The sequence below is a fragment of the Aspergillus mulundensis genome (genome assembly GCF_003369625.1).
Source record: "Aspergillus mulundensis strain DSM 5745 chromosome Unknown scaffold_2, whole genome shotgun sequence".
NCBI classification, from domain to species: Eukaryota; Fungi; Ascomycota; class Eurotiomycetes; order Eurotiales; family Aspergillaceae; genus Aspergillus; species Aspergillus mulundensis.
The window spans coordinates 2,084,519-2,112,274 of record NW_020797890.1 but is presented as its reverse complement, the minus strand read 5'-3'; the positions used below and the strand labels follow the sequence as shown (position 1 = coordinate 2,112,274).

At 51.8% G+C, this 27,756-nt stretch overlaps 11 protein-coding genes across 11 annotated transcripts; 3 read left to right on the top strand and 8 right to left on the bottom strand.

Annotated features, from left to right (window-relative positions):
• Window positions 1-11: 11 nt before the first annotated feature.
• On the bottom strand, window positions 12-1,299 carry DSM5745_03335 (4-nitrophenylphosphatase; the record flags this gene model as incomplete). The annotated part of the gene is made up of 4 exons (XM_026745351.1): window positions 12-859; window positions 981-1,049; window positions 1,147-1,168; window positions 1,228-1,299. 4 exons carry the CDS (start codon window positions 1,297-1,299, stop codon window positions 12-14), a joined length of 1,011 nt encoding a protein of 336 aa, XP_026606217.1.
• Window positions 1,300-2,569: 1,270 nt separating this feature from the next.
• Window positions 2,570-3,804, bottom strand: DSM5745_03334 (uncharacterized protein; the record flags this gene model as incomplete). The annotated part of the gene is made up of 4 exons (XM_026745350.1): window positions 2,570-2,862; window positions 2,921-3,441; window positions 3,493-3,590; window positions 3,643-3,804. The coding sequence occupies 4 exons, from the start codon at window positions 3,802-3,804 to the stop codon at window positions 2,570-2,572; spliced, it is 1,074 nt and encodes a 357-aa protein (XP_026606216.1).
• Window positions 3,805-5,166: 1,362 nt separating this feature from the next.
• DSM5745_03333 (replication factor C subunit 2) lies at window positions 5,167-6,477 on the bottom strand (the record flags this gene model as incomplete). Its single annotated transcript, XM_026745349.1, has 4 exons — window positions 5,167-5,331; window positions 5,381-6,181; window positions 6,229-6,307; window positions 6,359-6,477. 4 exons carry the CDS (start codon window positions 6,475-6,477, stop codon window positions 5,167-5,169), a joined length of 1,164 nt encoding a protein of 387 aa, XP_026606215.1.
• Window positions 6,478-6,733: 256 nt separating this feature from the next.
• DSM5745_03332 (putative protein transport membrane glycoprotein Sec20) lies at window positions 6,734-7,998 on the bottom strand (the record flags this gene model as incomplete). The annotated part of the gene is made up of 3 exons (XM_026745348.1): window positions 6,734-7,326; window positions 7,378-7,625; window positions 7,706-7,998. The coding sequence occupies 3 exons, from the start codon at window positions 7,996-7,998 to the stop codon at window positions 6,734-6,736; spliced, it is 1,134 nt and encodes a 377-aa protein (XP_026606214.1).
• Window positions 7,999-9,178: 1,180 nt separating this feature from the next.
• On the bottom strand, window positions 9,179-10,570 carry ipp1 (inorganic diphosphatase IPP1; the record flags this gene model as incomplete). Its single annotated transcript, XM_026745347.1, has 5 exons — window positions 9,179-9,317; window positions 9,365-9,448; window positions 9,498-9,841; window positions 9,888-10,007; window positions 10,076-10,570. The coding sequence occupies 5 exons, from the start codon at window positions 10,568-10,570 to the stop codon at window positions 9,179-9,181; spliced, it is 1,182 nt and encodes a 393-aa protein (XP_026606213.1).
• Window positions 10,571-11,405: 835 nt separating this feature from the next.
• On the top strand, window positions 11,406-12,710 carry DSM5745_03330 (tRNA-dihydrouridine(20) synthase (NAD(+)); the record flags this gene model as incomplete). Its single annotated transcript, XM_026745346.1, has 1 exon — window positions 11,406-12,710. One exon carries the CDS (start codon window positions 11,406-11,408, stop codon window positions 12,708-12,710), a length of 1,305 nt encoding a protein of 434 aa, XP_026606212.1.
• A 286-nt stretch (window positions 12,711-12,996) lies between these two features.
• Window positions 12,997-14,083, bottom strand: DSM5745_03329 (DSC4 family protein; the record flags this gene model as incomplete). Its single annotated transcript, XM_026745345.1, has 2 exons — window positions 12,997-13,819; window positions 13,872-14,083. 2 exons carry the CDS (start codon window positions 14,081-14,083, stop codon window positions 12,997-12,999), a joined length of 1,035 nt encoding a protein of 344 aa, XP_026606211.1.
• A 323-nt stretch (window positions 14,084-14,406) lies between these two features.
• DSM5745_03328 (M18 family aminopeptidase) lies at window positions 14,407-16,117 on the bottom strand (the record flags this gene model as incomplete). Its single annotated transcript, XM_026745344.1, has 5 exons — window positions 14,407-15,416; window positions 15,463-15,555; window positions 15,603-15,738; window positions 15,782-15,883; window positions 15,929-16,117. The coding sequence occupies 5 exons, from the start codon at window positions 16,115-16,117 to the stop codon at window positions 14,407-14,409; spliced, it is 1,530 nt and encodes a 509-aa protein (XP_026606210.1).
• Window positions 16,118-17,661: 1,544 nt separating this feature from the next.
• On the top strand, window positions 17,662-19,444 carry DSM5745_03327 (WD40 repeat domain-containing protein; the record flags this gene model as incomplete). The annotated part of the gene is made up of 5 exons (XM_026745343.1): window positions 17,662-17,933; window positions 17,983-18,110; window positions 18,162-18,712; window positions 18,774-19,253; window positions 19,313-19,444. The coding sequence occupies 5 exons, from the start codon at window positions 17,662-17,664 to the stop codon at window positions 19,442-19,444; spliced, it is 1,563 nt and encodes a 520-aa protein (XP_026606209.1).
• Window positions 19,445-20,449: 1,005 nt separating this feature from the next.
• Window positions 20,450-21,430, bottom strand: pdx1 (putative pyruvate dehydrogenase complex component Pdx1; the record flags this gene model as incomplete). The annotated part of the gene is made up of 2 exons (XM_026745342.1): window positions 20,450-21,258; window positions 21,349-21,430. 2 exons carry the CDS (start codon window positions 21,428-21,430, stop codon window positions 20,450-20,452), a joined length of 891 nt encoding a protein of 296 aa, XP_026606208.1.
• Window positions 21,431-21,912: 482 nt separating this feature from the next.
• On the top strand, window positions 21,913-27,310 carry DSM5745_03325 (cohesin subunit SMC1; the record flags this gene model as incomplete). The annotated part of the gene is made up of 7 exons (XM_026745341.1): window positions 21,913-22,720; window positions 23,307-23,315; window positions 23,369-23,462; window positions 23,518-26,479; window positions 26,523-26,830; window positions 26,876-27,242; window positions 27,293-27,310. 7 exons carry the CDS (start codon window positions 21,913-21,915, stop codon window positions 27,308-27,310), a joined length of 4,566 nt encoding a protein of 1,521 aa, XP_026606207.1.
• Window positions 27,311-27,756: the final 446 nt, after the last annotated feature.

Here is a 27,756-nt window from a genome sequence, read left to right as displayed (position 1 = left end):
CCGGGGCATGATCACTCCGCAGCCTCCAACAAATCCGAAAGCTTATCCAGATAGACACCTGGCCTCACAGGGCCCTCCATAAAATCCTCCTTACTACTAACGCCCGTAAGAACCCCCAAAGTGCCTCCCAAATTCCCCTCAACACCGAATCGGATATCCGTATTCGCCCGATCACCCACCATACAAGCGCGCGCCCGATCGAACTGGAACTTCCCCTCAATCGCATCCATCATCGCCTGGTTCGGCTTCCCCAGCGCAACAGGGTCCCGTCCCACCATCAGAATCAGTGGCGCACTCACGGTTCCCGCACCAGGGAACAGCGTCCCCGAGTTCGGCAGCGTCGAGTCGATATTCGTCGCTAGGAATACCGCTCCGCGCCGGATATAGTGGTACGCCAGCGCGAGCTTCAAGTAGTTTAGGTGGAAATCGAGACCGACGAGCACGACCCCGACTTCCGGATCCAGTAGTGATTCGTCACCGGCTGCGATGAGCTTGTAGTCTTCCGGGGTGATATCACGACGGTAGAAGGGGTCTGTGCCGCCGATGAAGGGGACGTTCTCGGAGCGGAGTTCTTGCTCGATGCCTGTTTCGCCGAGGACGAAGACTTTGCGCTTGTTTGGCGGGAGGGTCAGGATGCGGGAGATGTAGATTGAGGCGCTGTATGAGGAGGAGAAGATTTCTTCCTTTAGAGGTGCGGGATTCTTGTTAGTGATGCGGTCGTGGGGGTTGGCCGAAGTCTGCCCTAGGTAGTTATGGTGTGTACTCACGGTGTTCGCTGGGATCCCCAACGCCTCTAGCTTCTTTTTGTAGTCCGCGCGTGATTTTGTGCTGTTGTTCGTGACAAATACGACTTGCTTGCCTGTGGGATCAAAAAGCGCCAGTTAGTTAAGACGCCCGCCTGGCTTCGAAGCCCAAGGATATCGAAGCCTCAGGGATATCGAAGCCTCAAGGAAGTATATTGATGGATGTAACCAACATACCGCGCGATCGCAGCAACTCCAGCGTCTCGACCGTGCCCGGGAACAGGTGATCGCCGGACCATAAGACACCTAATGATTATCCACCGTGTCAGCGTCCTCTTGTCGTGCTATGTATTCCGGCGGAGGATGCGGAATGAATAATAATAGGCGAGCCAGGGCAGCGAACCGTCGCAATCGAATAGAAATACCTAGCCAGTCACGTCATATATCAACAACAGTTCCCACATATTTCAGGAGCCAGCCTTACATCGAACTTGTCTAGGAATTCCTTCATGCCGGCCGGATCGCCGGTCAGATAGCGGGGGACGGACATCGCCATAGTGGGGTAGGAGGACGCAGAGGATGTGCGTGGTGCGGCAGGGCAAGTAATGGGCGTGGAATTGGACAGTTAGCTGCCCTGTGGGTAAATTCAATGCTGAATCTGATGTGGGAGACTAGATAGAGGGCAAAACGGGATATACGGAGTACACTGGCGGCCCCGGAGGGTCGGCCGTCATCCCGCCCTCGGAGAGCGGCGGGGATCGAGGTTCGGAGGTACAGCGAGAACAGTTTCTCTACCGAGTACCTTAGGCTCTGCCCTGCATTTTGCCATGGGGTATCAAACGCCTGTACATACAGCTACCATATATTGTATCTTATTTCCAGGCCCGAGAGTGTATATTCCTCCAGTCTACATCATTGCCCTACAATCTCAGACATGTAGGACGCAACAAAAAGCCCCGAGCATCAAGTGGCAAAAATAAATCAGACGTCAGCAGCAGGGTTCGAACCTACGCTCCCGAAAGAACTAGATGGGATGAATATTTGACCCATATCATTATGGGTTATTAATTCAAGTCTAGCGCCTTAACCACTCGGCCATGCTGACAATTTGCTAGAAATGTTGCCACTTCTTTATACTCATATTCAAAATTAAAACCCCAATGCTCTACTCTTTACAGATTCGGCCAGCAATAATTCACCCTCTGCAAAGTCTTTGGATAATTTATCTACGGGCGATCGTAATTAGTGTCATAAGATGCTGTCCGGATAGTCAAACCCCAGTCGACTTTCGGTTCAGTTGTGCTTAGCAAAAGTGTAGTGCTGAGTTAGGGTTAGGGTTAGGCACAGTACAGGGAGGGGTGGTTGACCGAGGACCATATTCAGACAATATTGCTTCAACAGCGAATCCAATCGATCAATGACTATGTCCTCACGGTGCTACATAAAGCTGTCCAACCTTAAGAAGCGCTCTCACCTCTCCACCAACCGAAAAGACAAAACCAGCCCCTTCCTATGCGAGACGACATGATCGTACACCTGGAACTCAGCAGGATTCTTCCTTCCATAACTACCCAGCGCATGGTCCGTCCCTATATCCCCTTTGCCAGCAGGTCTGAAACCGTATGACCGCATGACACTCGCAACGGCAAGCTCTATTTCCAACCATGGAAGACGCTAACCCGCACATGCCCGCGAACCAAACGAGAAGGGCATGTATGCTTCTTGAAGTTCTCCACCACTCCTACAATCCAAGGATGACCATCTCTCCGGCAGAAACACCGCCGGTCGGTTATAATGTGTCTCGAGGCAATGGTTACTATAGATGTTCACACCCACGCAGCAGCCGTCAGGATATAGCGCCCGTCAATCACGGCGCCGCCGTCTGCGACGACCATGCGGTAAAGGCAACCGGCTACAGCTGAAGAGATGCGGAGGGCCTCCTTGATGCATGCCCGGAGGTATGTGCAGGATTCCAAGTCTGGGCCTGATTTGATATCGTCCAGGGAAGTAAATGTGCTTCGTATCTCGGAGGCTAGTTTCTTGTAGGCGGCTGGTTTTGGGAGAGGTAAAAGAGGATAGCAGATATAGCGGTGGAGCCTGTATCGGACCCTAAGTACAGCTTCCATGTTAGCAGCCCTCACATGGTAATGAGAGTATATTTGGTATGTTGGTATTACCGGCAACGACTGTAAGTGCCAACTCGGACTTGATCTGGCCCTCTGTCAAGGCGTGGTTAGTTTTCCTTGCGGCGGTCAGCCTGTCCAGCATGGTAATTGTGGACTTGAGCGTGCCGCGTGAGGGGTTGGCTGTAGTGGCTTCTGCAAACAGTCTCTTGACATATTGCCAATATCGCCTCGAGCCATCGATCTCCGCCTTGAAAAGTAATCTGTCCAGAGGTCCGATTAAAGCGATGTACAGTGCGTGTATGAGGAACGAGACGTGCCTCAACATGCCCTCTATATCGTGCAGTATACGCCGATCACTCTTCTTCTCACAAGTGAGCAGGTTGCAGCTGATCCCAAAGACCAGGTCTGCAATCACATCGAGGGTGAAATAGTTGAACCAGTCTGATACAACAATTGATGGGCCCCGCCCTCCTCGCTCTACTGTTGCTGTTCCCTGGGGGGAAAGGCAAAGGGCATCGAGGAGCCCGCGGAGATGACGCTGTAGCCTCGGCTCAAACTGCCTGTTTGCCACGCTGGTCAAGCCAGGAGTAATAAGGCGACTTCAATGTGCATGCTCCTTATACACGGTCATAGCGAGGACGGACTTTGCTCCGATCTGCAGAGTCTCATACTGCTCGTCTTTGATAATGCCTTTGTGGCGGAGGTAAATGTCTGCCAGCCGCTAACAGCGAACTTATTTCCATGATAGATGCACGTAAAATATGGAGCCGAACCTTTGACAGCGCCAGCTGTTCGAAAATGACCACGTTCGGTGCATATCGGACGATTGGACCTGAATTGTTATACTGATGGTGGTCTTCAGATTGACAGGTGAAATAAGCCCTATCTTGCATGGCAATAATCATTATCCAGATGGCCATCGTCTCTATAGACATAGTAGTAGGCGCATCGAAGCTCAGTAAACCTCGACAGGAATGGACCGGGGTATTTGGCCAGAGGGTGGAAGAAGGCCTGGTAGACTACGTATGTGAGGATGATGACAGATTGAAGAATCAGGAGTGCAGGGGTGAAATGGGACATGGCCATGGTGACCCAGGAAGCCATAGAGGGGAGCTCATGCTGGTGCAGGTGGGTTGCGAATGATTGGTCTGAGCCAGTGGCAATAGGGAGCATACATAAACGGCCGGTTTACCATTCAGGTTCTATTCCTTCGGATCGGAATTGGATCGAATCGAGGCTGCATGCATGAACCCTGCATCAATGAGCAACTCTAATATCTAGATGCAATCAGCATTGAACGCCTCTAAAATGGATTGTTCAAGACTGCATGCATTGGCACAAGGTTGGTACAGCTGGAGGCGGGTCTCTGCGGCCAAGAGGTAGTAAACCAGAGAGAAGAGGAAGGAGCTCCTCCAATCGCTACAAACCATGGCCCTCCAGTCATCCACACTCACCAATGACGCTTCTCGCTATCACGAGACCCAGGCACGGTTCATGCCACGATCATGCTCAACAGACGGAACGAATGGCAACGGAGACTGCAAATCTGTATATAGAGGGTTGCACAAAAGGCAGCACAGAAAAAGAGGAACCGTTGTGGAAGTAGGGACCACTCTTTTGCTAGAGTCCAGACGATGAAGCTCGTTGACAGCTGTAGACGGAGAGTGTCAATACTCCCAGGATCCCGCAATCTACCATTAGATCGGAGGTTTATATAGTGGACATCCGGCAAGGTAAGACGCCGTCACATCCCATGCTACCTCAGACGATCTAATCATGCTAAATTGGGTCCCGGAGTACAGATATGTACATGCGTGAGCTCTAAAGACTATCACCCAACGAGCAGTGGGTCAATCTAGAATAGCGGAGAGCTTGGAAGTGCAGGGTGCAGGGTCATGGGACCGGGTATATGCAAAGGAAAGCAAGACACAACCCGTTGATTAATCTGTCACTGAGTTGCTCGAGTGTTTTCAGTGCATGTCAGATCGGGTGTAGTCCTGGCCCCAACCTCGCCAATCATGATAGGTGTAAGGTACGTAGTGAGATGGATGATGTTACAGTCTAGTTGGGTCCGAAGTGTCAGCTCATGCAATCATAAATTTATGTTGGTCCTGCTTCTAGATCGACATAGCAGGCTCAATTCGTGGTAGTGTTTCCAGCAGACTATGTTGTCTTCAGACTTTCGGCACTGCCGTAGTCCGTACAGACCAATTCCATGCCTTCATAGGTGAGCGGTTGCGGAACTCAGGAGAAAATGCCGAACGTGGAATTCCTTATAGACTTCCGCAACGACCTGCTTATGACCCACCAAGGATACCGGAGAGCTTCAGAGCAACATCCAGAATCGACAGATGCTCATCAGCACCATCCACCAGCCGCTTGTCGATTTCAGAGAAAACAAGTACGATCTTGTTCTTCTGGATATCGGGTATAGTGTCATTGTAGACCATTCGCCGATACAGCTGTAATAGTTAGCTAGGGGCTTTATAAGAGTGCTTCGAGAAAGAATACCTGTAGAAGGACTTGTGTAGCACTCCAGCCATCAGCCACAATATCCGTAACCACCTTCGAAACAGCTTCATAGGGAGAGCCAATCTTCTTCGGTTGCAATGACTGAATCAACCCATCCAAAACACTCTCTGGAACAACACCCGCAATCTCCTCGATACTCCTCACGGTAATCACATCGGACCCCTGGTCCTTCATCTCCTCATCCTCAGCCCCGTCATTTGCTCCCTTGGCCGCTCCTACCAGCCTAGCCGCACTTTGCATATACGTAATAGCACGTCGCAAATCACCATCACTGCACGATATCAATTTGTCCACAACCCCATCCTCAAGCGACAGGTTCTCCGTCTGCGCAATCTGCGCCAGCCTATCACCAGCAGCCGAGTTATCCAGCGGCTTGAAGCGGAACTTGCTGCATCGACTGGCGAGCGGCTCAATAATACGTGTGACATAGTTGCAGACCAGACAGAAGCGCGTTATCCGACTGTACTGTTCCATTGTGCGACGGAGAGCAGACTGCGCATCCTGGGTCATGCTGTCTGCTTCATCGAGGATGATGATCTTGAACGGAGGGCACGGGTATTTTTCGAAGTATTCTGCATCTAGTCCGGTAGGGTGGCTGAGTTGGACACGGGCAAAGCCTTTTACTTTTTCACGCACGATTCCAATTCCACGTTCGTCTGAGGCGTTTAGTTCGAGGATACGGGAGCGGTAGAGGGCAGGGCCGAAGAGTGATTTGGCGAGGGCGAGGATTGTAGATGTCTTTCCGGTTCCTGGAGGGCCGTAGAAGAGCATGTGAGGGAGCTGAACTTTGATTAGTGTTGTCCGTCTCTGAGGAATTGGCGGCGTACGTTGGAAGCTTGCAGTGTCCGCTGGAGCACCTTTGTTGTGTGATCCTGCGCCGCGACATCGTCTAATGTTTTAGGACGGCTGAATCTGTTAGCTCGTCCTGCATCCCTAATGTCAGACATGAGGGCATACTATTTCTCAACCCATGGTTGCTGTCGCGATTGCTCTTCTTTTCCTTCTGTGGGCTTCTGCTTTGAACTGCTGGATGCGGCTGCGGCGCGAGCCTTATTGCTGAAGAAATTAGCTGCCATGCTGTATTTCTGCTAGGGCTGCCTGATATTGAGCGAGAGTGTATTGTTGGGATTGGACGAGGCGGAGATTCATGAAGCTCGAAAGCTCAGGTCGCCAGGGCCGAAGAACGCGTCTCCACCAAAGCACGCGTTTGCCAAGAATCAATTAAGCCGAAAAGATCTCCATGCTAGCCCTACATCAAGACCTGATACGAGTGCATCTCTTGGAAATCCATCTGAATGAGGTTTGTTAAGTAGTTAATCATAAAGAATTGTTTTACAGTTCATCCCTCCGGTTCTGCAGCACTTCCGTCGCCTCGTACATCCTCTTCTTCGTATTTCGAGGCAGCCCCTCTTGTCTCTGCAGCTCTTCTGGCGAGAAGTCATCAAGGTTTGTTCCTCCCTCCGCGTTCTCTTCTACAATCTCGCCAATCTTATCCATCACCCAATCCAGGTCCGCCGCATCCGTGCCTGGAACCTCATCGGGGACAGTATTCTCAACAACGTGGACCTTGGCTTCCGGTACATGACCCTGTACCGGCGTTTCCTGGACCAACGTCTCTGTGCCGATAGTCGCCGAAGATTGGACTGCCTTGCTCGTGACACCTACTGCCCCTGCAACGCCAAAAACAGACCGCAGAATGAGCTTGAACGGCAGCCACACAATCCACCAAAGTGGTCCGTACAATAGTCTTCGAAATACCAGCCATGCAATCGTAGCCACTAGGATGTAGAACGCTGTTTCTAGATACCACGTGTCTGACTTTTGGGAACGGAGAAGGGACCCAACAAGGTTGCGCGAGGATGAGAGCAGAGTATCAAGGCTAGTATATGACTCTGCGAGAGATGATAAGGCAGCGCCAGATTGTTCTGCGAATCGTCAGCCCAACACTCATGAAGCCGAGTGAGCGGACAACATACCTAGGGTCTCCTGGGCGAATTGGCTCCGAGAAAGCTCAGCCTGCATAAGCTGGTGCGTTCGCCGTAACGCCGCCGTGACATCCTTGGAAGCATTCTTAACGATATCCTCCTGCGTCAACTTCTCCTTCGCTGGATTTCGTTTCTCGACCCCCTCCGATCTTGAGAAGAGTAGCTCCCTCTCCTTGCGCTTAGCCAGCTCCGCATTACGCTTCGCCTGTAACTGGGCATTTCTGAAGTCGCCTCGTGTCCTAAGCAGCAGAACATTAGCACTTGTTCGGAGTATGATAACCGCAAAGGTCCACCCCACTTTTTCAGGTCCTTCGCTAACCGCCGAGCCAACGCGATAACCCGCTCCTTCTCTGTCTCCTTCTCCGAGTCCACACCTTTCCTCCTGCTGTCCGTCGTGGCCTCCAGGGCGTCCACATCGTCTTTCAATAGTTCCAGCTCATCCTCAGCGTCCTTTAATCGAGAGTGTATTTCTCCTCCGAGCTCAAGGCGAGCATCATCCCCTTGTCCTACGGCGGTAGTGAAGTTTTGTAGTCGAGAAACGAGAGGATGTATTTGAGCGAGAGCAGTGGACAGCTCTTTTAGGCGGCTTTGAAGTGCGGGAAGAGTCGACATTATTGCGGCGTCTGCGCGGATGATTATGAAGAGAAATTGTTTAAATCAATGCACGCTGCTCCTTAGCTGCTCATTATGAGAAAGCAAACTATACACCGAAAGAGAAGAGATAATCCAGAGCATGTGTCCAATTCCGCTCCGCATCGTCATCGGTTCCTGGCCCGCAGGCGGATGTTTGCACCAAATGCAAACTCGTGGATCTCCGACAACCAATTTGTCCGCGGATTTTCCCGCCAAAAAGCTGGAGTATCGCGAGACAACAAGACGAGCCGAAGGTCCATTGACGATTGTCCTGGTCAGATCTAAAACACTCGGTATTGGAACTCCACAACCTCCAAACTCATTCGGTATGCATAACCCCTTTTCACCCCCACCAAAACTAACAATTCACCCAGATCAAGCCACTGCAACAGCCGGCTCGTCCAAATAACAAACCAACACAATGACAATCCCACTCCAAACGATAACCACACTCCGCACATCCTTCAACCCCTTTGCGCGCTCCTCGCGCCCCTGCCGCCTCCTCCTCTCCATCATCCGCAACCCCTCCACAACACCCGCCAGCAGTCCGACACACGTCGACATCAAGGTTGAGCAGCTGCCACGGACATCGACGAAAGAGCCGGAAATCACGGTCGGCTTCAAGGGCGGGAAGGAAGTCAAGCTTGAGGTCGGGAAGCGCCAGATGAAGATTGGGGATGTCGTTGAGGAGATTGCCCGCATAGGGAGAGCTATTGAGCGAGAGGAGAGTCTGAAGGGTTAGTGGGAGGACTTGCTGGACGAGTGATATTACGTGGTGATGGTGTATTTTTATTGCATGTATATCTAGTTATGTTACCTATGGTTTCGGTGCAAGTGAATTGTTTACTATTCATAATGCCTCGCTGGGTAATTGGTCTTTTGCGTGGCTCTCTGGACGTTAACATATTGTATACTAGGCATAGAGAGCGGGAGAGCTCTTTACAACTTTACAGTGCTTATGTAGCACGAGTATACCTCCTCAGCAATTAAGACACCGGAGTCAAGTAACTGTAGTCTTCGTACCATGATATTGCCATGTACATAAATGCAAATACTTTAGGTGCATATAGGCCAGTATTATGTCTAGCTGATGCAAAATATCGTATTTCAACCGCTAGTGCAAAAATCTAACATTTTATAATTTCTGCTTGAGATAGATTTACACAGCAGCACCAGAGATGAAGAACCACTTGTCAATGATACCATCAATGGGAGCAGGAGAGAGGTTCTCGCCGCGGGGGATGCTGGCGAGCTTGGAGGAGTCGGCACTGTCAGAGTTGTCGAGAGTGGAGTTGGCACTGTTCACGTTAGCATTGTGTTGTGTACAGCAGGGGATCAAACTCACAGGCTGATGTCGCCACGGTTAGACTTTCCGGTAACGAGCTTCTCCCAGGCTTCGGCACACTCGTGGATGACTTCCTCGGCGTATCTGCAGACGTTAGATAATGTATTTTGCTGGATTGTACAGGCGGACTTACTTCTTGTTCTTGGCCTCACCAGAGAAAGCGAACTGGTTCTCGGGCTTTCCGTCGGGGATCTTGTAAATACGGAACCACTCGTTGGTGGCACGGAGGAGGCCAGGGAGGTGGCGCTCAACATCCTCAATGTCGTTGAGCTTAGGAGCAAGGGGGTCGTTGACGTCAATGACAATGACCTTCCAGTCGGTCTCCTCCTCATCGAGCAGAGCCATCACACCGAGAACCTTGACCTGCTTGACCTGACCGGGGTAGCCGACGAGCTCACCGATCTCGCAGACGTCGAGAGGGTCGTTGTCACCCTTGGCCTTGGTCTCGGGGTGGACAACGTTGGGGTCCTCCCAGGTCTAATTGAAGTTAGCTAATGCGATCAAGATGAGCTTTTCGACATACCTGGGGGAAGGCGCCGTAGTTCCAGAGGTAACCCTTGTGAGGGAAGCAGTTGCGGACGAAACGGAGCTTGCCCTTCTTGGTGTCCTGCTTGATGGGGTTGAGGAACTCCTCCTTGGAGATCTATACAAATTAAGTCAGTGGCTGCCATAGCGACGAGCTCCGCGTTGGCGGGAAATCGATGCGCATACCTCCTGCTTGGCGTTGGTCCAGCGGGGGATCTCAACGACCATGTTGAGAATGGTCTTCTCAGCATTGGCGTAGAGGGGGATGTCGTGGAAGGGAGAGACAGGCTGGCCATCCTTCTCGATGTACACCCTGTGCTCCAGGGTGTAGGGCTGGCCGATCTTGCGGACGGTGTAGGACATTGTGGAAGACGGCGGGGTAGCGGCGGTAGCAAAGTGTCTTGAAAGTAGAGCGGCACGGCTTGTTACGGAAGCAATCGAACGATCAATTCGAGCTGCTGAAGTGGGCGGGATGGGGGAAGAAGGAGAGGAAGGAGAGAAAGAGAGAGAAGAAGAGGGAGGGGCTTGTTTAGTGGGGGGAGCCACTGTCACTGATGTGCGACGAAGCGCGGGCGAACAGCGAGTGAGGGCCAGGATCGGAGAGGCGGTGGGCTGCAGTCGCCGGGTCAATGGAGCTGCAGTACGTATCGCGTGTACAAGGCTGCTTGTGCCCGGGCGCATCGAGAGGGAGAACCGAGCCAGCGATGCAGAGACCTTGTTGAGGAGGTCAATTGGACGGCGGAAGCTGGGCGAGGCAAATTCGGGGAACTTACCATAGGTAGAATTGGGGGCGACGCGCCGATGGAGGTTATAAGGCGTGGAAATGGTCGGCAAGTGGAAACTTGGTCGCTACCTCCGAGGTTAGAGATCGGGAGGACAGCGATGTGACCGTTCCGAGGACCTCTCTAGTCTACTGAAGCTATCTAGGAGGTACAGCCGGCCTGGGCTTTGCCCTTTCGCAGCGTCAATTCTATCGAGCTGGATCTCTGAACGTGGAACAGGCTGGCAGAATACGGAGTATGGCAGTAAAATATAAGATCTTGTCGGCGTTGTCGCCGGCTGGAAATCCCGATACACATTTACCATACGCTACTATGCGCCCAGACCATCGCCATCCGCGCCACTATTTACGAGATGTGCGTTCATGACTTGTCCTTGTGGTTTGCTTGCAAATAAACCTGTCCTTTGACGTGTCTTGCAGCAATCCCAATCAGGACGAAAATGTTTGAAATCCAGCTGAGTCGTGATGTTGCTGCTCCTCAACAAAATGCAGCACGTGTCTCAGGAACAACTCCGGTCTCGGCTTACAGATTAGGTACCGTACGACCTTATCGCACGTGACTAGAATTTTTATCCTCGCCGCCTTCGAGTCACCGTCGATGGCATCCATCATTGGAAATTCTCAGGGTCCGTTGCCTTGACCTCGCCAGATTCCGTCTTCAGGCCTATCCGACAGTATTGCTCGTACAGACCTTTTTACTGTCTGAATGCTATGCTCAGATTCGTTCGCGCCGCGATGACTTCCGCTACGAAACGAGTTCCCATCCCCGCCAACGGGGTCGACTACCGTGGCAAGGTCGTGCTTGCGCCGATGGTGCGCTCCGGCGAGCTGCCATCCCGTCTACTTGCTCTCAAATATGGCGCAGATCTATGCTGGGGCCCGGAAACTATCGATAAGGCGATGATCGGTACCACCCGCCGCGTGAACCCCCGCAATGGCTGCATTGAATTCAGCCGCATGCCCTCGAACAGCATCAACAAAGAGGATGCTAAAGAATCCGTCATATACCGCCTCGATCCGGTGCGAGAGAAGGGAAAGCTCATATTCCAGATGGGCACCGCTTCGCCAGAGCTCGCCGTTCAAGCGGGCAAGCTGGTCGCGGCGGATGTGGATGGTATTGATGTCAATTCGGGGTGTCCGAAGCCGTTCAGTACAAGCGGTGGCATGGGCGCCGCGCTCCTGCGCACGCCGGACAGACTAGTGTCTATTCTGGAGGCCCTGGTCAAGGAAGTTGGCGAACCGTATCAGATTGGGATTTCCGTCAAGATCCGTCTTCTTGAGACCCCCGAGCTCACGGAGAGCCTAGTCTCGAGGCTTGTACGGACCGGTATCACAGGCCTTACTATTCACTGCCGAACAACACCTATGCGTCCCCGTGAGCGTGCCATCCGCGAGCAGCTCCGCATGATTATCCAAACCTGCCACGACGCCGGCGTCGCTTGCGTCATGAACGGAGACGTGACCTCCCGCGATCAAGCCCTCGCCCTGATGCAAGAATATGGCGCAGACGGCGCCATGATTGCCACAGCCGCCGAGGCCAACTCATCCTGCTTTCGGACTGAAGCAGAGGGTGGCCTCGCTCCCTGGCGCGAAGTTGTCCACGCCTACGTGAAGTACTGCATCGAGTGCGAAAACCGTTTCGGCAACACCAAATACCTCATCAACATGCTCATTCCTGGCAAAAACAAGGAGTTCAGAGAAGCCAAGCAAACAAAGTGTTATGCAGACCTCTGCCATGTCTTGCAGCATGATGATCTGCTGCCTGCTGCTCGGGAAGTTGATGAGCTGCTTAACCTTGCACACAAGTCAACGATGAAGAGCAAGGCTGTTGAAAACGCCATTGCGAACAACGAGACTGCTAGAGCTGCCGGTGGTGCTTCGAGATTGAAAAACACCACCCCCGCTTCTAATGGAGTTGGGCCCATCCGCACGAACTCCATTCCCAAGCCTGTGAAGGCTGAGACCAAGTCTGCGACAGCGGAGGTCGATGCCTCCACCATTTCGGCCCCTCAGCCTCCTCAGAATGAGGTGGTTGCATAAATGACACCATTTTCCTTATGTTCTATTTGATGAGGGGCATACTTGGCGTTGAAAAACAAATATACATAGATCTTTGTGCATTGGTTTCCGGTGGCCTAGTTTTGCATGGATTCTTGGTGTTGATTCTGGCGATGTTTGTCTGTTCTTGTGGTTATAAGATTCCCATAGTTTGTCATTATGTACTCCGCATTAATTCCCTCCCAGTAGACCGTTCGTCCTATGATTTTGAAACAGATGTGGGAGACTATATTTACATCGTAATTCCTAGAATACAAAGCCCAGATGGTCATGTTGTCGCAACTCTCTCCAGCCGCCCATTTGCCCCAACCTGAAGACCAAACCGCGCCCGCAAGAAGGCAGCCGTTTGATCCGACGGCGCATAGGTAGCTGACCGTCGTACCGTAGAGGGACTAAATCGCCATTGGTCTCGGATAACATTGAAGAGTCCCATGCGTGCTATGACGGCGTCTCCGGAGGAGTATGCGTCTAAAGCATGCTGATGATTTGTATGACTACCTCCATTCTCAGACGGATCTGCTAATAGTCGGGTGCGTTCAAGCTCTTCCTCGCTCGGAGGTGGCGAGTGGGTATCTGAAGGGGTGGAATGGGAGCCTTGTTCGCTGCGCTCGTTTTCATCGTTTGTTGGCCCTCCCCGGGGCTCGGTTTCGCGGCCTAAAACTCCCCGTTCCTCGTGGTCATGGTCCTGCGCTTGGTCGGGTTCAGCCTGTGCGGATGCACTAGTGGCAGCGGCAGCAGGTGTAGCAGCGGTGGTGTTTCTAGACTCGGCCAACTTCACACGCTCAATTATAAGACCCAGCATCACGATATTGAGTATCATGACAAGTAAGTCGAGGAACAGGAGGTGGGTGAGCGGCACAGGCGCCTTTTGCCCGATAAAATCTATGAGAATTCCGCCATGTAGATAGCCTCTAGTTGCTTCTCCGGCCTCTGGTTGACTGAAGAAATTGTGAAAGATCATGCAAAAGAGATTACTTGCGAAGATGGCTCCGATAAAGGGCTGATTCCGCGTGGGGTCAAACGGGGGCGCTTTGGGGGTGAAGAAGATCAGTTGGGATACTGCGCGGATCGCAAACAGTACTATCGAGCAACTAAGAGAGTCAGCTTGCTTGGGTTTTGACACCAAAACGATAAGGCACTCACTCTAGGTAATAGAGTGCGGATAACTCGCAGTAGATGAGGATATCGAGATCACGGAGTAGGCGATCGATGAAGGCCAGTCTTGCAGCGGTTTGGAGCTTCTTCCTCATGCCGTCGTCTTGCAGCGTGTGCGATGTCTCTGTGATGCTGCCATATTGGATGCCGGACACGTCAGCGATGTATTCCGCATCTCGAAAGACATCCGGTGTTGTCATAGAGGGTCATCCGGGCATTGACGGCATCTATGACACGCGAGATAAGTTGAGGCAGGACGGTGACGGCCGAAAGCGCTGGTGACAAGTGCAGCCTCTACGGTCTTTGAGCTGCGTGATTCAGTTCGGAGTCTTGGGGTAGAGGAATGTGGAGACCAAGCTGAGGGGCGGAGGCGCAAGCCGAGATGAGGAGACTACGGCGGGCCGGAAGTTTCTCGGTCCGACAGGGCACCTGAAGTATATCACGCAGCACTAAGCCCCAGTTAGGCACTTTGAAATGACCTTGACATTTATTTAGCGGTAGCACTCAAATCAGAAGCTATATCCTAATCCACAAAGATTGATTGAGAAGTGTTGGCGTAGTGTTGGAAGAAGCTCTTAAAGAGTCGAATGCTGTGAGCCACATCATACGTTCCACCTGTCTCGCGGATACTGTGCATGCTCAGCTGAGGGTTACCTAGATCGAGAGTCCTAGCTCCTAGAGCAGCAGAGAGCATCGGTCCGATTGTGCTTCCGCAGCTGGAGTCGTTACGGACGACAAACAGCTGTAGAGGGACACCTTCGCCTTCGGTCTCCACAGCCTTGCGCGCAACTTCCTGGAGAAGAACAATGCCAGGAGAGTTGGTCGCATAGCGAGCGTTGGCATTGATCTTAATGACTGGTCCCTTGTTGATCTCCGGCCGGTGGTCGCTTTCATATTTGGCAGACCAGTTGGGGTGGACACCGTGTGCCATGTCCGCCGAGAGGAGGAAAGAGGTGGACAAAGTCTGCTCATAGGCGGTAGATGTGTCGGCGTCCCCGGCGATAGAAGGCAAGACGGAGAGCCGGCGAATGATGGCGGGGAGCATGCTAGAATCGGCACCTTGGGCGGTGGTGCTTCCGATTTCCTCATGATCGAACAAGGCGATCAGGCGAATAGTAGACTCATCGTTCAGGGCAGACTCGTCGGCTACGGAATCAATCAAACCAGCCGTAGCACAGAAGGAGCTGTTCAGGTTATCCAAGCGCGGAGAAAAGATGAATTCCTCCATCAATCCGCCGAGGCAAGACTTTTGTGTATCGAACAGGATCATCTCAAAATCAAGCACATTGGCAGGCTTCACACCCGCCTCGGCGGCAATCAGCTCTACAATATGCGGGTGGTGACGCTCTGTAATGGCTTTCAATGGAGAAAATTCTCCGTTCTCACCCTCAGTAATGGCACCACCATCAGCCTGACCGGTTCTATTTAGTTCCGCGGCAATCATGCCCGCAATTGGGAAAAGTTGAGTTTCCTTGTTGAAGGAGAATGTCTCCTGGCGCTCTAAATGGATAGCCAGGGTGGGAATGCGGAGGACTACTGATGTTAGAAGCGACGAGATATAGAACAGGGATAGACTTACTTGGGCGGTCTATCTTGATCAGTTTCTGGACGATAGAACCGTCATCGTTCCGCACCATCGCGCGACCCGCAACTCCTAGATCACGATCAAACCCTAGCAGAAGTTAGTACAGATGTGTAGGTTTCAGCGCTTTCACTCACATGTGTGCCAGATGCCACCGCCGTAGGTCTCAACGCCGACTTGGATGTAACCTTCGCCTTTTTTGTTACTAACCGGCTTGATCCTCAACACAGGGGAGTCTGTGTGAGCTCCAATCATGGCGATCGCATTTCCAGGCTGACTATTAGTAAAGTACATTGTGTAGTTTGAGCGCACACACCTTCCACTTCTTGCCAACGGCGAAAGCCACAATGGTCGACTGGTTGCGGGTCAAGTAATACTTCCCACCAGGACGGCAAGTAGAAGCCCACGAGTCCTTCTCCTGTCATATCATCAGCAGCAAAATACAAAAAAGGGATTTCACTACCTTGATTTCTTGGAATCCCGCATTCGCGAGAAGGTTTTTGGCCGAGTTCACGGCATGGAAAGCTAGACTGCATGTCAGCTTGTGTGTTGATGCGGGTTGACGGGAGACGCTACGAGTGGGAGAAGCATTGACAAAGGACAAGAAGTCCAGCGCAGGCTGTTTGAGATTTTTGGTGAGATTCGAAGTCATGGTTGAGTACCCTGGAGCTGATGACGGGGTGGAAGACAATGGGCGCGGCCGAGCTCTGGGCAATAATGAGGGACAAGTGGAGACGGTGGCAGCTGTCCTTTAGCTCTGATCTACGATTCTACATAGATCAAGTTATTCTTGGCGGTCGGTCATGACCTTTAATTTTCTTGCTATGCCTGCATTTTATATGACATACGGAGTACGCGCAATGTCACTAAATACTAAAGTCTTTGAAGTCCGATTTAGAAATGGTTCATGTATAGAAACTGGCCCCTTGGTCAACAGCAGACTATTACAGAGCTGTATGCTACTAGTCATCATGTGATATAGGAGCGTAGCTTCGCCTAGCCTTGGTGGGATGAATCAAAGCTTGGAACCGCTGCAAGACACTCGGAAAGCCGAAGAACGTGAGACAAGAACAAGAGACAAGACATCGGTAGAACGCGCGGAGAATTCGGGCTTGTGCTTCAAAAAGGGACTGATGCTGATGGTCCGAGCGTTGTCGCGTTCCAGGGCGCGTGGAATGCGAGACTGGCGCGAAAGCCTATATTGAACCCGCTTTAAGAAGGGAGAACAACAATAACATCAAGGTCAAGGGACGCGCTGGGCCAATCAAGCAATACGCGAAAAACTCTTGATAGCGTGTTTGGGCAGACACGACTTGAGCCGTGCGATAAGTTACTGAGACAGAATGGCGCAGAGCCGACTCCTCTTCTTTGCTCCATCTAGCTGATGACCTAGGCGATGTTGTTGCGTTGATCTGCGTTCTTTGGTTGATCGGGAGACGTTATCGATGTTGGCCTGAGGAATCAACACCTAACACCTGAACAACACCTGAACAACAAATCAAATCTCAGTTGAAATGCTTCTTGTTGAGACCTGATCCATATTCACTTCACTGCTCCCCTGTCTATTTATATATACTGAACACGAAAAGGAGGTGACAAAGGGAAGAGTCAAAACAATCAACAAGCCTGTCCAGCCTCCTGTATACAAAAGGGGTTTAGCGCTCCCGGACGCGTGACTGACCAAGGGAAATCCCCTTCTTCCAACGGTCAGTGAAGAGAGGAGGGCAAGTGAAGTTGCGCCTCTCATTCTCCTCGCCAGACCGTGGTCAGGTCTCTCTCCAATGCCCTCTCCGAAGTATTCGTTTCGACCCATTTATACCTGCGTCTGGTGCGAGATCTGCCGTCATCAACATCCTTATCGCCCAGTTTACTAGTACTCCGTCACTCCCTCAACCCACTTCCGCCTAGATTCCAACCGCTTCACCCGACTGTCCAGAGCTGAGGGCCCAGCTGCTGCATTCGCCGACTGCACGGCCTACTCATTCCTATTGAATGCCGACAACCATACACCCATCTTTTGTCCCTACAGCTGCTTGGAGACGGACCTGATTAGCTCGTTGACGCTATTTGACGCCCGCGAGGTTGCGGTCCGACCTGTCGCATTCGCTTGCTCCCATCTTGCGTTCGACCGCCATTTGAGCATCTTCTTCTTCTTTCTCTAGGATGTCCGACAGCAACAGGGACTCGGGCCACCCCATGACTCGCAGCGCTGCGAGAGCTACGAGGTCAACAGCAACACATATTGTATCTCCTCCTGGCTCAAGGACCCCTCCAAGCATGCCGTCTAAAACTACTCTTCATTTTCCCGAACCGACTGAAGGATATCACGCAAGCCGAATTGCCTCGGGGTCAATTGATCCCAATGCGCTGACCAAAGCACTGAGGGACTACGAGGACGCTGGACGATCCCGTGAAAGGACACCGGGGACCAGCCCAAGTCGCAAACGTCAGAGGGTTTACGGTGACAGGTATACTTCGTCTTTGCCTTTAGAATGCCTATACTCATCTTCACCGCAGGTTCATTCCTAACCGCGAAGGTCAAGATCTGCAAGCGACCTACAGTCTGCTTCACGAAGATGGCTGTCCTTCAACGCCGTCCAAATCAAAAAAGCGAACTCCACACTCAGAGCTCCATTTCCAGAAGAGTAAGCCCCACCTTGATCGCGCCTTGTCTACCTATGCTGATATTATTGTAGCGGAAGAAGCGAATAGAATGTACTCGCGGGTTTTGCGCAGCGAATTATTCGGAAACACGGTTCCTCAAGCTGATTTAGACTCCCTATCTCCTAACCCGATACGCGCATCCGGCATCGTCGACAAGACTCGCTCTCATACACCCCCGTCACATGTTATCTCCGCCCTACCACCGGCCAGTATCACTCCTTCAACGCCTCATAAGAACCTATTCAATTACGCTTCACACACTAAATCAACGCATCCCACGCCATCCAAAACACCGCATGGACCAAACCTCAATGTTCGCTCAGAACTCTACAGCCTATCTCCCATCCGGTACGACAGCCAACGAATACTTGAGACGCCGCGCAAACAGCCTCGCTATGTGAACAAGGTACCGTACAAGGTTCTTGATGCGCCTGATTTGCAGGACGATTTCTACCTGAATTTGGTCGACTGGGGCAGCAGCAATATTCTGGGCGTTGGCCTGGGAAACTCGGTTTACATGTGGAATTCACAATCTGGCAGGGTGACGAAACTGTGTGAGCTCAAGGATGACACAGTTACCAGTGTCAGTTGGATACAAAGGGTACGCATCTCTCTATTAATACGGCCAATTCTAACAAGTACAGGGCACGCATCTTTCTATTGGTACGGGGAAAGGTATGGTGCAAATCTGGGATGCAGATCGCTGTCGCCGTCTGCGGACCATGATTGGGCATACCAATCGTGTAGGGGCCCTGGCTTGGAACGATCATATTCTCACATCCGGCTCTCGGGACCGCCATATCTACCATCGCGACGTTCGGTCTCCAGATCAATATATTCGCCGCCTTGCCGGTCATAAGCAGGAGGTCTGCGGACTCAGGTGGAACACAGAAGACGGCCAACTGGCATCGGGTGGCAACGACAACAAGCTTCTAGTTTGGGATAAACTGAACGAAACCCCTTTATATCGCTTCTCTGATCATACTGCGGCTGTGAAGGCTATCACATGGTCTCCGCACCAGCACCACTTATTGGCCTCCGGAGGAGGTACGGCTGATCGAACGATCAAGTTCTGGAATACGGCAACAGGCTCTCTGATCAAGGAAGTTGACACCGGGAGCCAGGTTTGTAACCTGGCTTGGTCAAAAAATTCTGATGAGATCATCAGCACCCATGGTTATAGTCAGAACCAGATTGTCATCTGGAAGTATCCCCGCATGGAGCAAATTGTTTCGCTTACGGGACATACTTTCCGAGTGCTTTATCTGGCCATGAGCCCGGACGGCCAAACAGTGGTGACCGGTGCCGGCGATGAGACCCTGCGGTTCTGGAAAATATTCAACAGACGACCCGGCAGAGACCACGCACGTGAAGGCAGCAAATTAGCGGAATGGGGGACTATTCGGTAACGACTTGATATAAATTGGTGCTATGGCATCTTAACGGCTTCCCATTGGAGTTTTACTTCATGCATTAGACGCGGTGTTCCGGCTTTGGCGTTGGTGTTTCCTTCTCAATGTTTGGCGCATGTCCATGGACGGACTTGGTGGCGGCGGCATCATGGGGTCTATTAGGCATCTAGCATTTTCTTTTTTCACAGGCGGCTTTCTAGGTGGTTTGTTTTATGCGCAACGTTCATATCATCGGATCTTCGTCTCATGTTACTGTTTGCTTGCCTCGTTTAGCATTACCGGCATCACTTGGGCATGTCTTTCCACTCATGCTGTCTTGTTCTTTATTCACTGGTTCGCCATCTAGACATCGAGTCTAGTAGCATGCAAAACATGTTCCAAATCTTCCTTTTGCTTTCCAACTACGGGCTGGACGTAAGCATGGCGCTGTTGGTGTTCTCCGGATGGACATGGCATTGCTCTTATCTGACGAATGGCTGTTCTTTATTCTTCCTTTTTCTTCACTAGGGACTCAAGGTTAGCTTGAGACTATTCTTGTAGTCAGGTCTTTGCTCTTTTTAGGTAGTTTCCCAGCTGCTTCGTTTTTATCCCTTTTTACTCTTACCTCATTGATGACGAGATGATAAGAAATGCCTTGATGGCTTTTGTTTTATATCTTCACTATAGGTATACTTGCAAGGTACATTATGAGGTAGGAATCAATGGTTCTACAACACCATCCAAATGGGCTTGCGAGTGTGGCTTTCATGGCTTACAAAAGGTAGATACAATAAATCGTAGTCGGGAGTCTCCGATCATGAATTCTTGTATCTTGAAACGTGGGTCCGTGTTGAGTGCTACATAACGAATATATCTTCTTCGGCGCTATTTCAATTGATACAAAGTAGAAATTATGAGATGAGAAAAGTTTATATAACCAGCCTGGCCGGTTCAATGGTCAAAAGGGTCTTGATGCGCTCCAGGAAAGTCCGGGCCCGCTTCTCCTCGCCCACGGGAACGGTCAGGCTGAAGACATTGAGGGCTTGTTCGGGTTCAACGGACTCAATTGAGACAGCGGGCTGGGTGCGCTTTGTTGTCTTAGTCCCGATAAGGAAGTCGATAAGATCCTCCTTCACTGTCTGGGTGGGTTGCGGCTCGGAAGCTTCTTCAAAGGCGTTGAGCTCGGGGATGTAGTCGCCGCGCGAGACCTTGATGGGCTGCGCGCCGAGAAGTTCATCGAAGACCTCGTCGGCAGACGGTTTGGCGTACGGTGACCGGGGGAGATCGTCGTTTGCCAGGTCCGTGGCGCGGGCCACGAAAGTAGAAAGAGGAACTGTCAGGCCGACAGACTTCTGGAGCTTCCTCTGCGCACGAAGAACAGTAGCCAGGGAGATCGAGACCGCGACTGATATCGTGGGAGGCAGTTGTGCGACTGGCTTCTCGGCTGCTGGGGCTGGCTCTGGTGCTGCTGGTGCTGGAGGAGGTGCGATCTTGATGTTGCTTAGATCGAGGTGGGCGAGCTGCTCAATCCGCGATGACTGCGCGGCGGAGTAGTCTGAGGCAATGAGGCCGAGGTAGGCAAGAACATCGCCCTTGAGAAGACGGCCTTTGGGACCGGATGCGGGGATCTTCGAGACTTCGGACTCGGGAATGCCCTTCTGGTGGAGGAGTGAGCTAACGGAGGGATAGAGCGGGTATGCGGGGTTCTGGGTTTGAGGGGCGGAAGTGGACGCGAGGCCTGATGTGAATAAATATAGCCAGTCAGCATTGCGAACTTGCGAATCGAAGCTCTATCTCTCTGGATTGCTCAACTTCGGGGCAAACTCACGTCGCGAGGTGCTGGCGACAACCCGGGGTTGTTTCGTGCGAAGCACGGCCGGGATTTGGCGAATGGTGTAGTTAGAAGCCATTGTTATACAAACTGCGTCCTCTCGCCGGAGTCCGTTTCGGGATGATGCAGAAGAGCTGTCGAGATCGGCGGGTGAGGCACGGACGAGGTCGAGGAATCACGGAGATCCCGGCAACAAATCACCCACGGCAGCTGGGTGGCGGGAGACGGCGACGAGTCTTGCGATCAGCAATTGATGATCTGTATGCTTGCGCCGGTCGTCGAGCTAGAGATGTTGAGGATGTTGAGGTCCTGATTTGATTCTCACCGGCGGCCCGGGACGGGAACATTTTTATGCCGAACAGCCCCGATTCAACCATCGCAAAACGAAAGCCGTTGAGTGTCCCAGCTTAGTTTTTTTTTGTTATCAGGTCAGTTGCTCAGTCACTCTACCAATTAGTCGGCGATATGTACCGTCATGGCAGAATTTGCGGCTCACCGTGGACTGCGCTATCTCGCGTCTGGATTAAGACTACTGGCTAATTCAGGAGCGCAGGCCGCAGGATGTTCGCCAGATCATTTGCCTTCAGGGTGCTTGCGCAGCCGTGCCCAAAGGCTTCATCATCACCGGGCGCTTACTCGCCTAACTTGACATGGAGGTATTTCTCCTCTAGCGCCTCTCGGACGAAAGCGGCCAGCAGAGTCAAGGACACACCATATCGGAAGCCAGAGCCCTCATCGCAGCCTAGGAGCCCTTCTTCGTCAGAAGAGGGGTTGAAATTTGCCGGACGGCGCCCGGCGGGATTTGCGAGACTAGAACGAAAAGTGGCCAAAGAAGGCGACTTAGTGTTATACAAGGCCCCATCACAACGAAGCTACATACTCGGTGCATACGGAGGCGCCCTTTTCTGCTTCGCGTATGCTGTGTACAACTCAAATGCAACTATTCGAGACCCAGTGATAAAACTACCGAAATGGCAGCAGGTTCTGACAGGAGGAATCTGCATTATCATGAGTGTTATGGGCACACTCTTTTTCACAAGGACCGGAAGGTTGATCAAAACCGTCAAGGCCGTCAGCTCTGAAGGTCAGGCGCACCTCCGCTTCACAGTACGAAGCATGGTCCCGCTCCGAAAGCCTTTTGAATTCGATGTACTGCCTCATCGAGTTCTTTTTACGCGTCGGTTAGGTTCCTATCTTGAACAGCGTGGTGGGCAAGGGCATGTGGACGCTCGAACGAGCTTGAAAGGCCCTGGCCTTCTCAGGGCTCCCGGACAGGCGATGAGCAGGGGTATGTACAAGATCTTTCAGTCCATTCGACAGGTATTCACCCAGGAGGACTTCATCCTCTTAGAGGTCGATGGGCAGAAGGGTACGTTTCGGATGGACCAGGCAGGTTACGTCTCCGAGGACTTTTTACCAGTCTTTGGTATCGTGCCTGCGAGGCGCCCAACTGCCTGAGTCCTGACTTGTCTTTCTTGTATAACTACTCGTCTGTGAGGGTGATCAATCCTGTACTTTGTACGATCTATCGCTTGTTAATAGCTACCTAATGTAATCGTGGTTCTGCTATAGTACGGCTACGCCGCCTAATAATTTGGCAATATGACCAGCAGCTGGGGCACTTTGGACCCTCTTATATATTGCGGGCACCATGACTAGGAGCGCTGGGGAAGCTCAAAGCGATAGATGGCATCTCGGAAACATGTAGTTAATCGTATACTTCTTCTTTCCTAGAAACACTGTTTTTCCAATCATCAAATAATGGTCGCTATAGAGTAGTCATGTGACTACAACGCGTGGAAGATCGCTCCACGCGATGGGCGCGGGCCCCCTCAACAACACTCCGCATCACCGCCTTGCGTTTTCCTCTAGGATATTACCCCGGCGCCATCGTGCTCTTAGTCGCTACGAATAGCGACGGCGTAGCGGCAAGATGGGAAAGCTAATCCGCCTAGAGCTCTACAGTTCGTGTTACCCCCATCGGCAAAGTCACGATCGCGACAACTGACCAGCGCAGACTTCAAATCCTACAAGGGCCACCATACGCTTCTCTTCGGCGATGCGTACTTTACGTCGATCATCGGACCCAACGGGTCGGGCAAGTCCAATTCGTGCGTTGTCTGAGCTTCTACTAGGCGTGGAAATCTTTTGCGCTGACTGTTTTAGGATGGATGCGATTTCATTCGTACTAGGAATCAAGTCCTCCCATCTGCGATCTACGAACCTGCGCGACCTTATCTATCGAGGCCGCGTCCTGCGCACGTCGAAAGTCGACGCGGATGGAAACGCGGTGGACGGAGAAACGAATGGGGTGGACGGAGATGAGAACGAAGTCGAACCGTCGCAGGACGCTAGCGGGACAAACGATCCAAGAACCGCGTGGGTTATGGCTGTCTACGAAGATGATGCGGGGGAGGAACAGCAGTGGCGGCGCTCTATTACCAGCCAGGGTGTCAGCGAATACCGTATCAACAACCGTGTGGTAACTGCGCAGCAGTACAACGAGGCGCTGGAGGCGGAGAACATCCTTATCAAGGCTCGAAACTTCCTTGTTTTCCAGGGCGACGTGGAAGCGATTGCCTCCCAGTCCCCAAAGGATCTCACGCGCCTTATCGAGCAGATTTCGGGGAGTTTGGAATACAAGGCAGAATATGAGCGGCTCAAGGCTGAGGCCGAGGAATCTGCCGAGCAACAGACGGTCCAGCTTAACCGCCGCCGTGCGATCAATTCGGAAATAAAGCAATATCAGGAGCAGAAGCGGGAAGCAGAAAACTATGCTAGAAAAGCAGAGGAACGCGACCAGGCCATCATTACTCACATCTTGTGGAAGCTCTTCCATTTCCAGCGCTTAATTGACGACTCGAGCGCGGAGATCCAGAAGTACCAAGATGAACTGAAGGAATATCGCCGAGGTGTAGAGAAATATGAGCGCAATGTCGAAGACGCAAAGAAGTCCCACGCCAGGGTAGGTCGTGACGTTGCTACCGCCGAGAAGAACATCGTGAAAAAAGAGAAAGAGATTGAAGAAGCTACCAACGCTCTTGTTCCAATTGATGAGAAGGTCGACATCACCAAGAAAAAGGTGGACAGATATAACTCTCGCATCGCGGAAATTGGCAAGGAACGGGACACACAGGCTGCCAGCGTCAAGCAGCTGCAAAGGGATCTTAAAGTCGTTGAAAAGGCGCAAGCTCAATGGGAGGCCGATTGGCAAAAGGCTCTGAGCAAGCAAGGCGGCCAGCTCAGCCAAGCTGATCAACAGGAATACAATAAACTGAAAGAGGAGGTCAACAAGCGATCCTCCGCGGAACAGCTGAAGCTTGACAATCTTAAGCGCCAGAGGAAGACCGACGCGGAGGCTTGCAACAGCCTGAAGAGCAAGTTCGACAGCACGAAGTGGCAGCTCCAGACGTTAGAGACTGATACGAAGACCCTGAGCGAACGCAAGGCGGCTGCCAATGAGACTGTGAAATCAACGTCGAAGGAGATCGATAAAAAGAAAAAGGAACTCAATGCGATCACCTCAGAACGGCTGCGCGTCTCCCAGATGCGGACCGAGTACGAAGAGAAACTTCAAGTAGTTTTGAAGAAGCTTCTTGAAGCAGACGACGGCAAAAAGCAGACAGAGAGGGAAATTCGAGCGAAAGAGTTGATATCAACCCTCAAGCGGATCTTCCCTGGCGTCAAAGGTCGTGTTAGTGACCTGTGCAAGCCAAAACAGAAGAAGTATGCTGACGCCGTGAGCACTGTGCTGGGCCGTCATTTCGATGCTATTGTTGTCGACAATGAGAAGACCGCCAAAGAGTGCATCCAGCATCTCCGCGACCAGAGAGCGGGTCAGGCTACGTTTATTCCTCTGGAGACCATTCAAGTTAAAGCTCTAAACTCCAACTTGAAGGGCATGCACCGCGCCATGCGCCCTGCGATCGAGACGGTTGACTACGACGATTCTGTGGCAAGAGCTATTACCTATGCTTGTGGCAACGCTATCGTATGCGATGACCTCGCAACTGCCAAATACCTGTGTTACGAGCGACATGTCGATGCAAAGGCGGTTACTCTCGACGGTACTGTCATCCACAAGGGAGGTTTGATGACTGGTGGCCGTGGCCCCCAGCAAAACTCCAAGCGTTGGGAAGACTCGGAGGTGGAGAACCTCTTCAAGCTGAAAGATAAGATCATGGCAGATCTGGCGAACCTGCCAAAGGGCCACCGCAGGGGCACCGAGGAGGAAACTCTGCAGGGTGAATTGGTCGGGCTGGAACAGCGACTTGCTTACGCCCGTGATGAACTCAAAGCACTTGAGCGAAACCTGAAGGATAAGCATACTGAGTTGGACTTTGTCCAGCAACAGCTTGAGGATCTTCGACCGAAGTACACAGAGAAGAAGGAGGTACTTGACGAGCTTGACGAGGCCATCGCCACCTCTCAAGATGCTGTCAGCGGTGTTGAGGATGAGATATATCGGAAATTCTGTAAACGCCTCGGCTACAGCGATATTCGTGAGTATGAAGTGCAGCAAGGTTCCCTGCACGAAGAGGCTGCGCAGAAGAAGCTCGAGTTCACGACGCAGAAAAGCAAAATCGAGAACCAGCTTAGCTTTGAGCAACAACGGTTACAAACTACGACCGACCGAATTGCTAGTCTGCAGACTCAACACCAGCGTGATGCCAATCTGATCGAGGAGCTTGAGGCTGAACAGGAGGAGGTACGGAATAAGCTGGATGAGCTTAACGCCGAACTCGAGATTCTGCGCGAGAAGCTTGACGAGCAAAAAGAAAAGTACGGACAGTCCGCTGAGAACCTGGCCCAGCACCGAAGAGAACTTCAGAAGCGCAGTAAGGACGTAGAATCTACACTGAGATCCATCAACGGTCTGGAGACAGAAGTCCAACGCAACTCGTCTGGTCGATACGCTCTCCTCCGACGCTGCAAGCTTGAGGACATCGACATTCCGCTGACTGAAGAATCGAATCCGCTTGATCAACTCCCCATTGATGAACTTGTCCAAGGGGCTGACCCGGACGCGATGGACGTGGACGAAGACACACAGACGAATGGCGACTTCGCTGTGCAGGATTACGGCATAGAGGTGGACTTTGACTCTCTCGGGGAGACTCTCAAGGAGGTACGTTTTTTTTTTTATAGAAAAAGCAGGTCTGACCGACTAGGACTCCGATGAGAAGCTCGAGGACGAGCTGCTGGAAAAAGTCCGCACTCTCAATAGCGAGCTTGACAAGATGGCGCCCAACACGCGTGCACTGGAGCGTCTCGAGAGCGTAGAGAACAAACTCAGAGGCACAGAAAAGGACTTTGAACAAGCACGGAAACATGCTCGAAAGTCCAAAGATGACTTTGAAGAGGTCATGCGGCGACGATCAGAGCTCTTCAACAAGGCCTTTTCCCACATTTCTGAGCAGATCGGGCCTATCTATAGGGAACTCACCCGGAGCTCAAATTACCCCTTGGGAGGACAAGCGTATGCCCCCCGGTCCTTTGTTTTGAAACTAGGCTGACTGAACAGGTACCTCGACATCGAGGACTCCGACGAACCTTACCTAGACGGCATTAAATACCACGCCATGCCTCCACTCAAGCGTTTCCGAGACATGGAGCACCTGTCTGGTGGTGAAAAAACCATGGCCGCCCTAGCTCTTCTCTTCGCCATTCATTCATACCAGCCATCGCCCTTCTTCGTGCTGGACGAAGTCGACGCTGCGCTCGACAATACCAACGTTGCTCGCATTGCTAACTACATATACGACCATGCGGCGCCTGGAATGCAGTTCATCGTCATTAGTTTGAAGAATGGGCTGTTCCAGAACAGTGAGGCTTTGGTCGGTATCTACAGAGACCAGGTGGAAAACAGCAGCAAATCTCTGACGCTTGATGTAAGCACCCCATGAGTTTGTTTTGGTGATGGGTTACTGACACTTTATAGCTACGGAAGTACACTTAGTGGGGTTTCAATGATCTCACAAATGTAAAATAGCAATTCTTTTGAGATTCCTGATGATTCAATCATTATATCATTGCTTTATTTTCTACCTCAAGCTTATCTTAGTCCTCCTGTGCAGCTGAACCGAGGTTTGCCCCTAAGGAACAAAAAGCTCCATCGCCGATCGGACTCGCCTCTTCTCCGACTGGCTCTCACCCCCTAGTTCATAAAACTCGGCGTCTAGGACAAATCATCTTCTCTCGTTGCTTTAGCGTCAGATGGCATGAGCTTGTCAATGCCACTTCGACGCCAATCAAGTTCCCCACACTTCGTCTCATCCCCAGTTGTTATCAAATTCCCTCGTCTTGCCTCATTATGTAACAGTTGGATTTCCCCGCAATCTGGGTGGACCGTCCAGATGATAAGCAACGGGGGGCGAAACACGCGAGTTCCTGGAATGCTGCCAG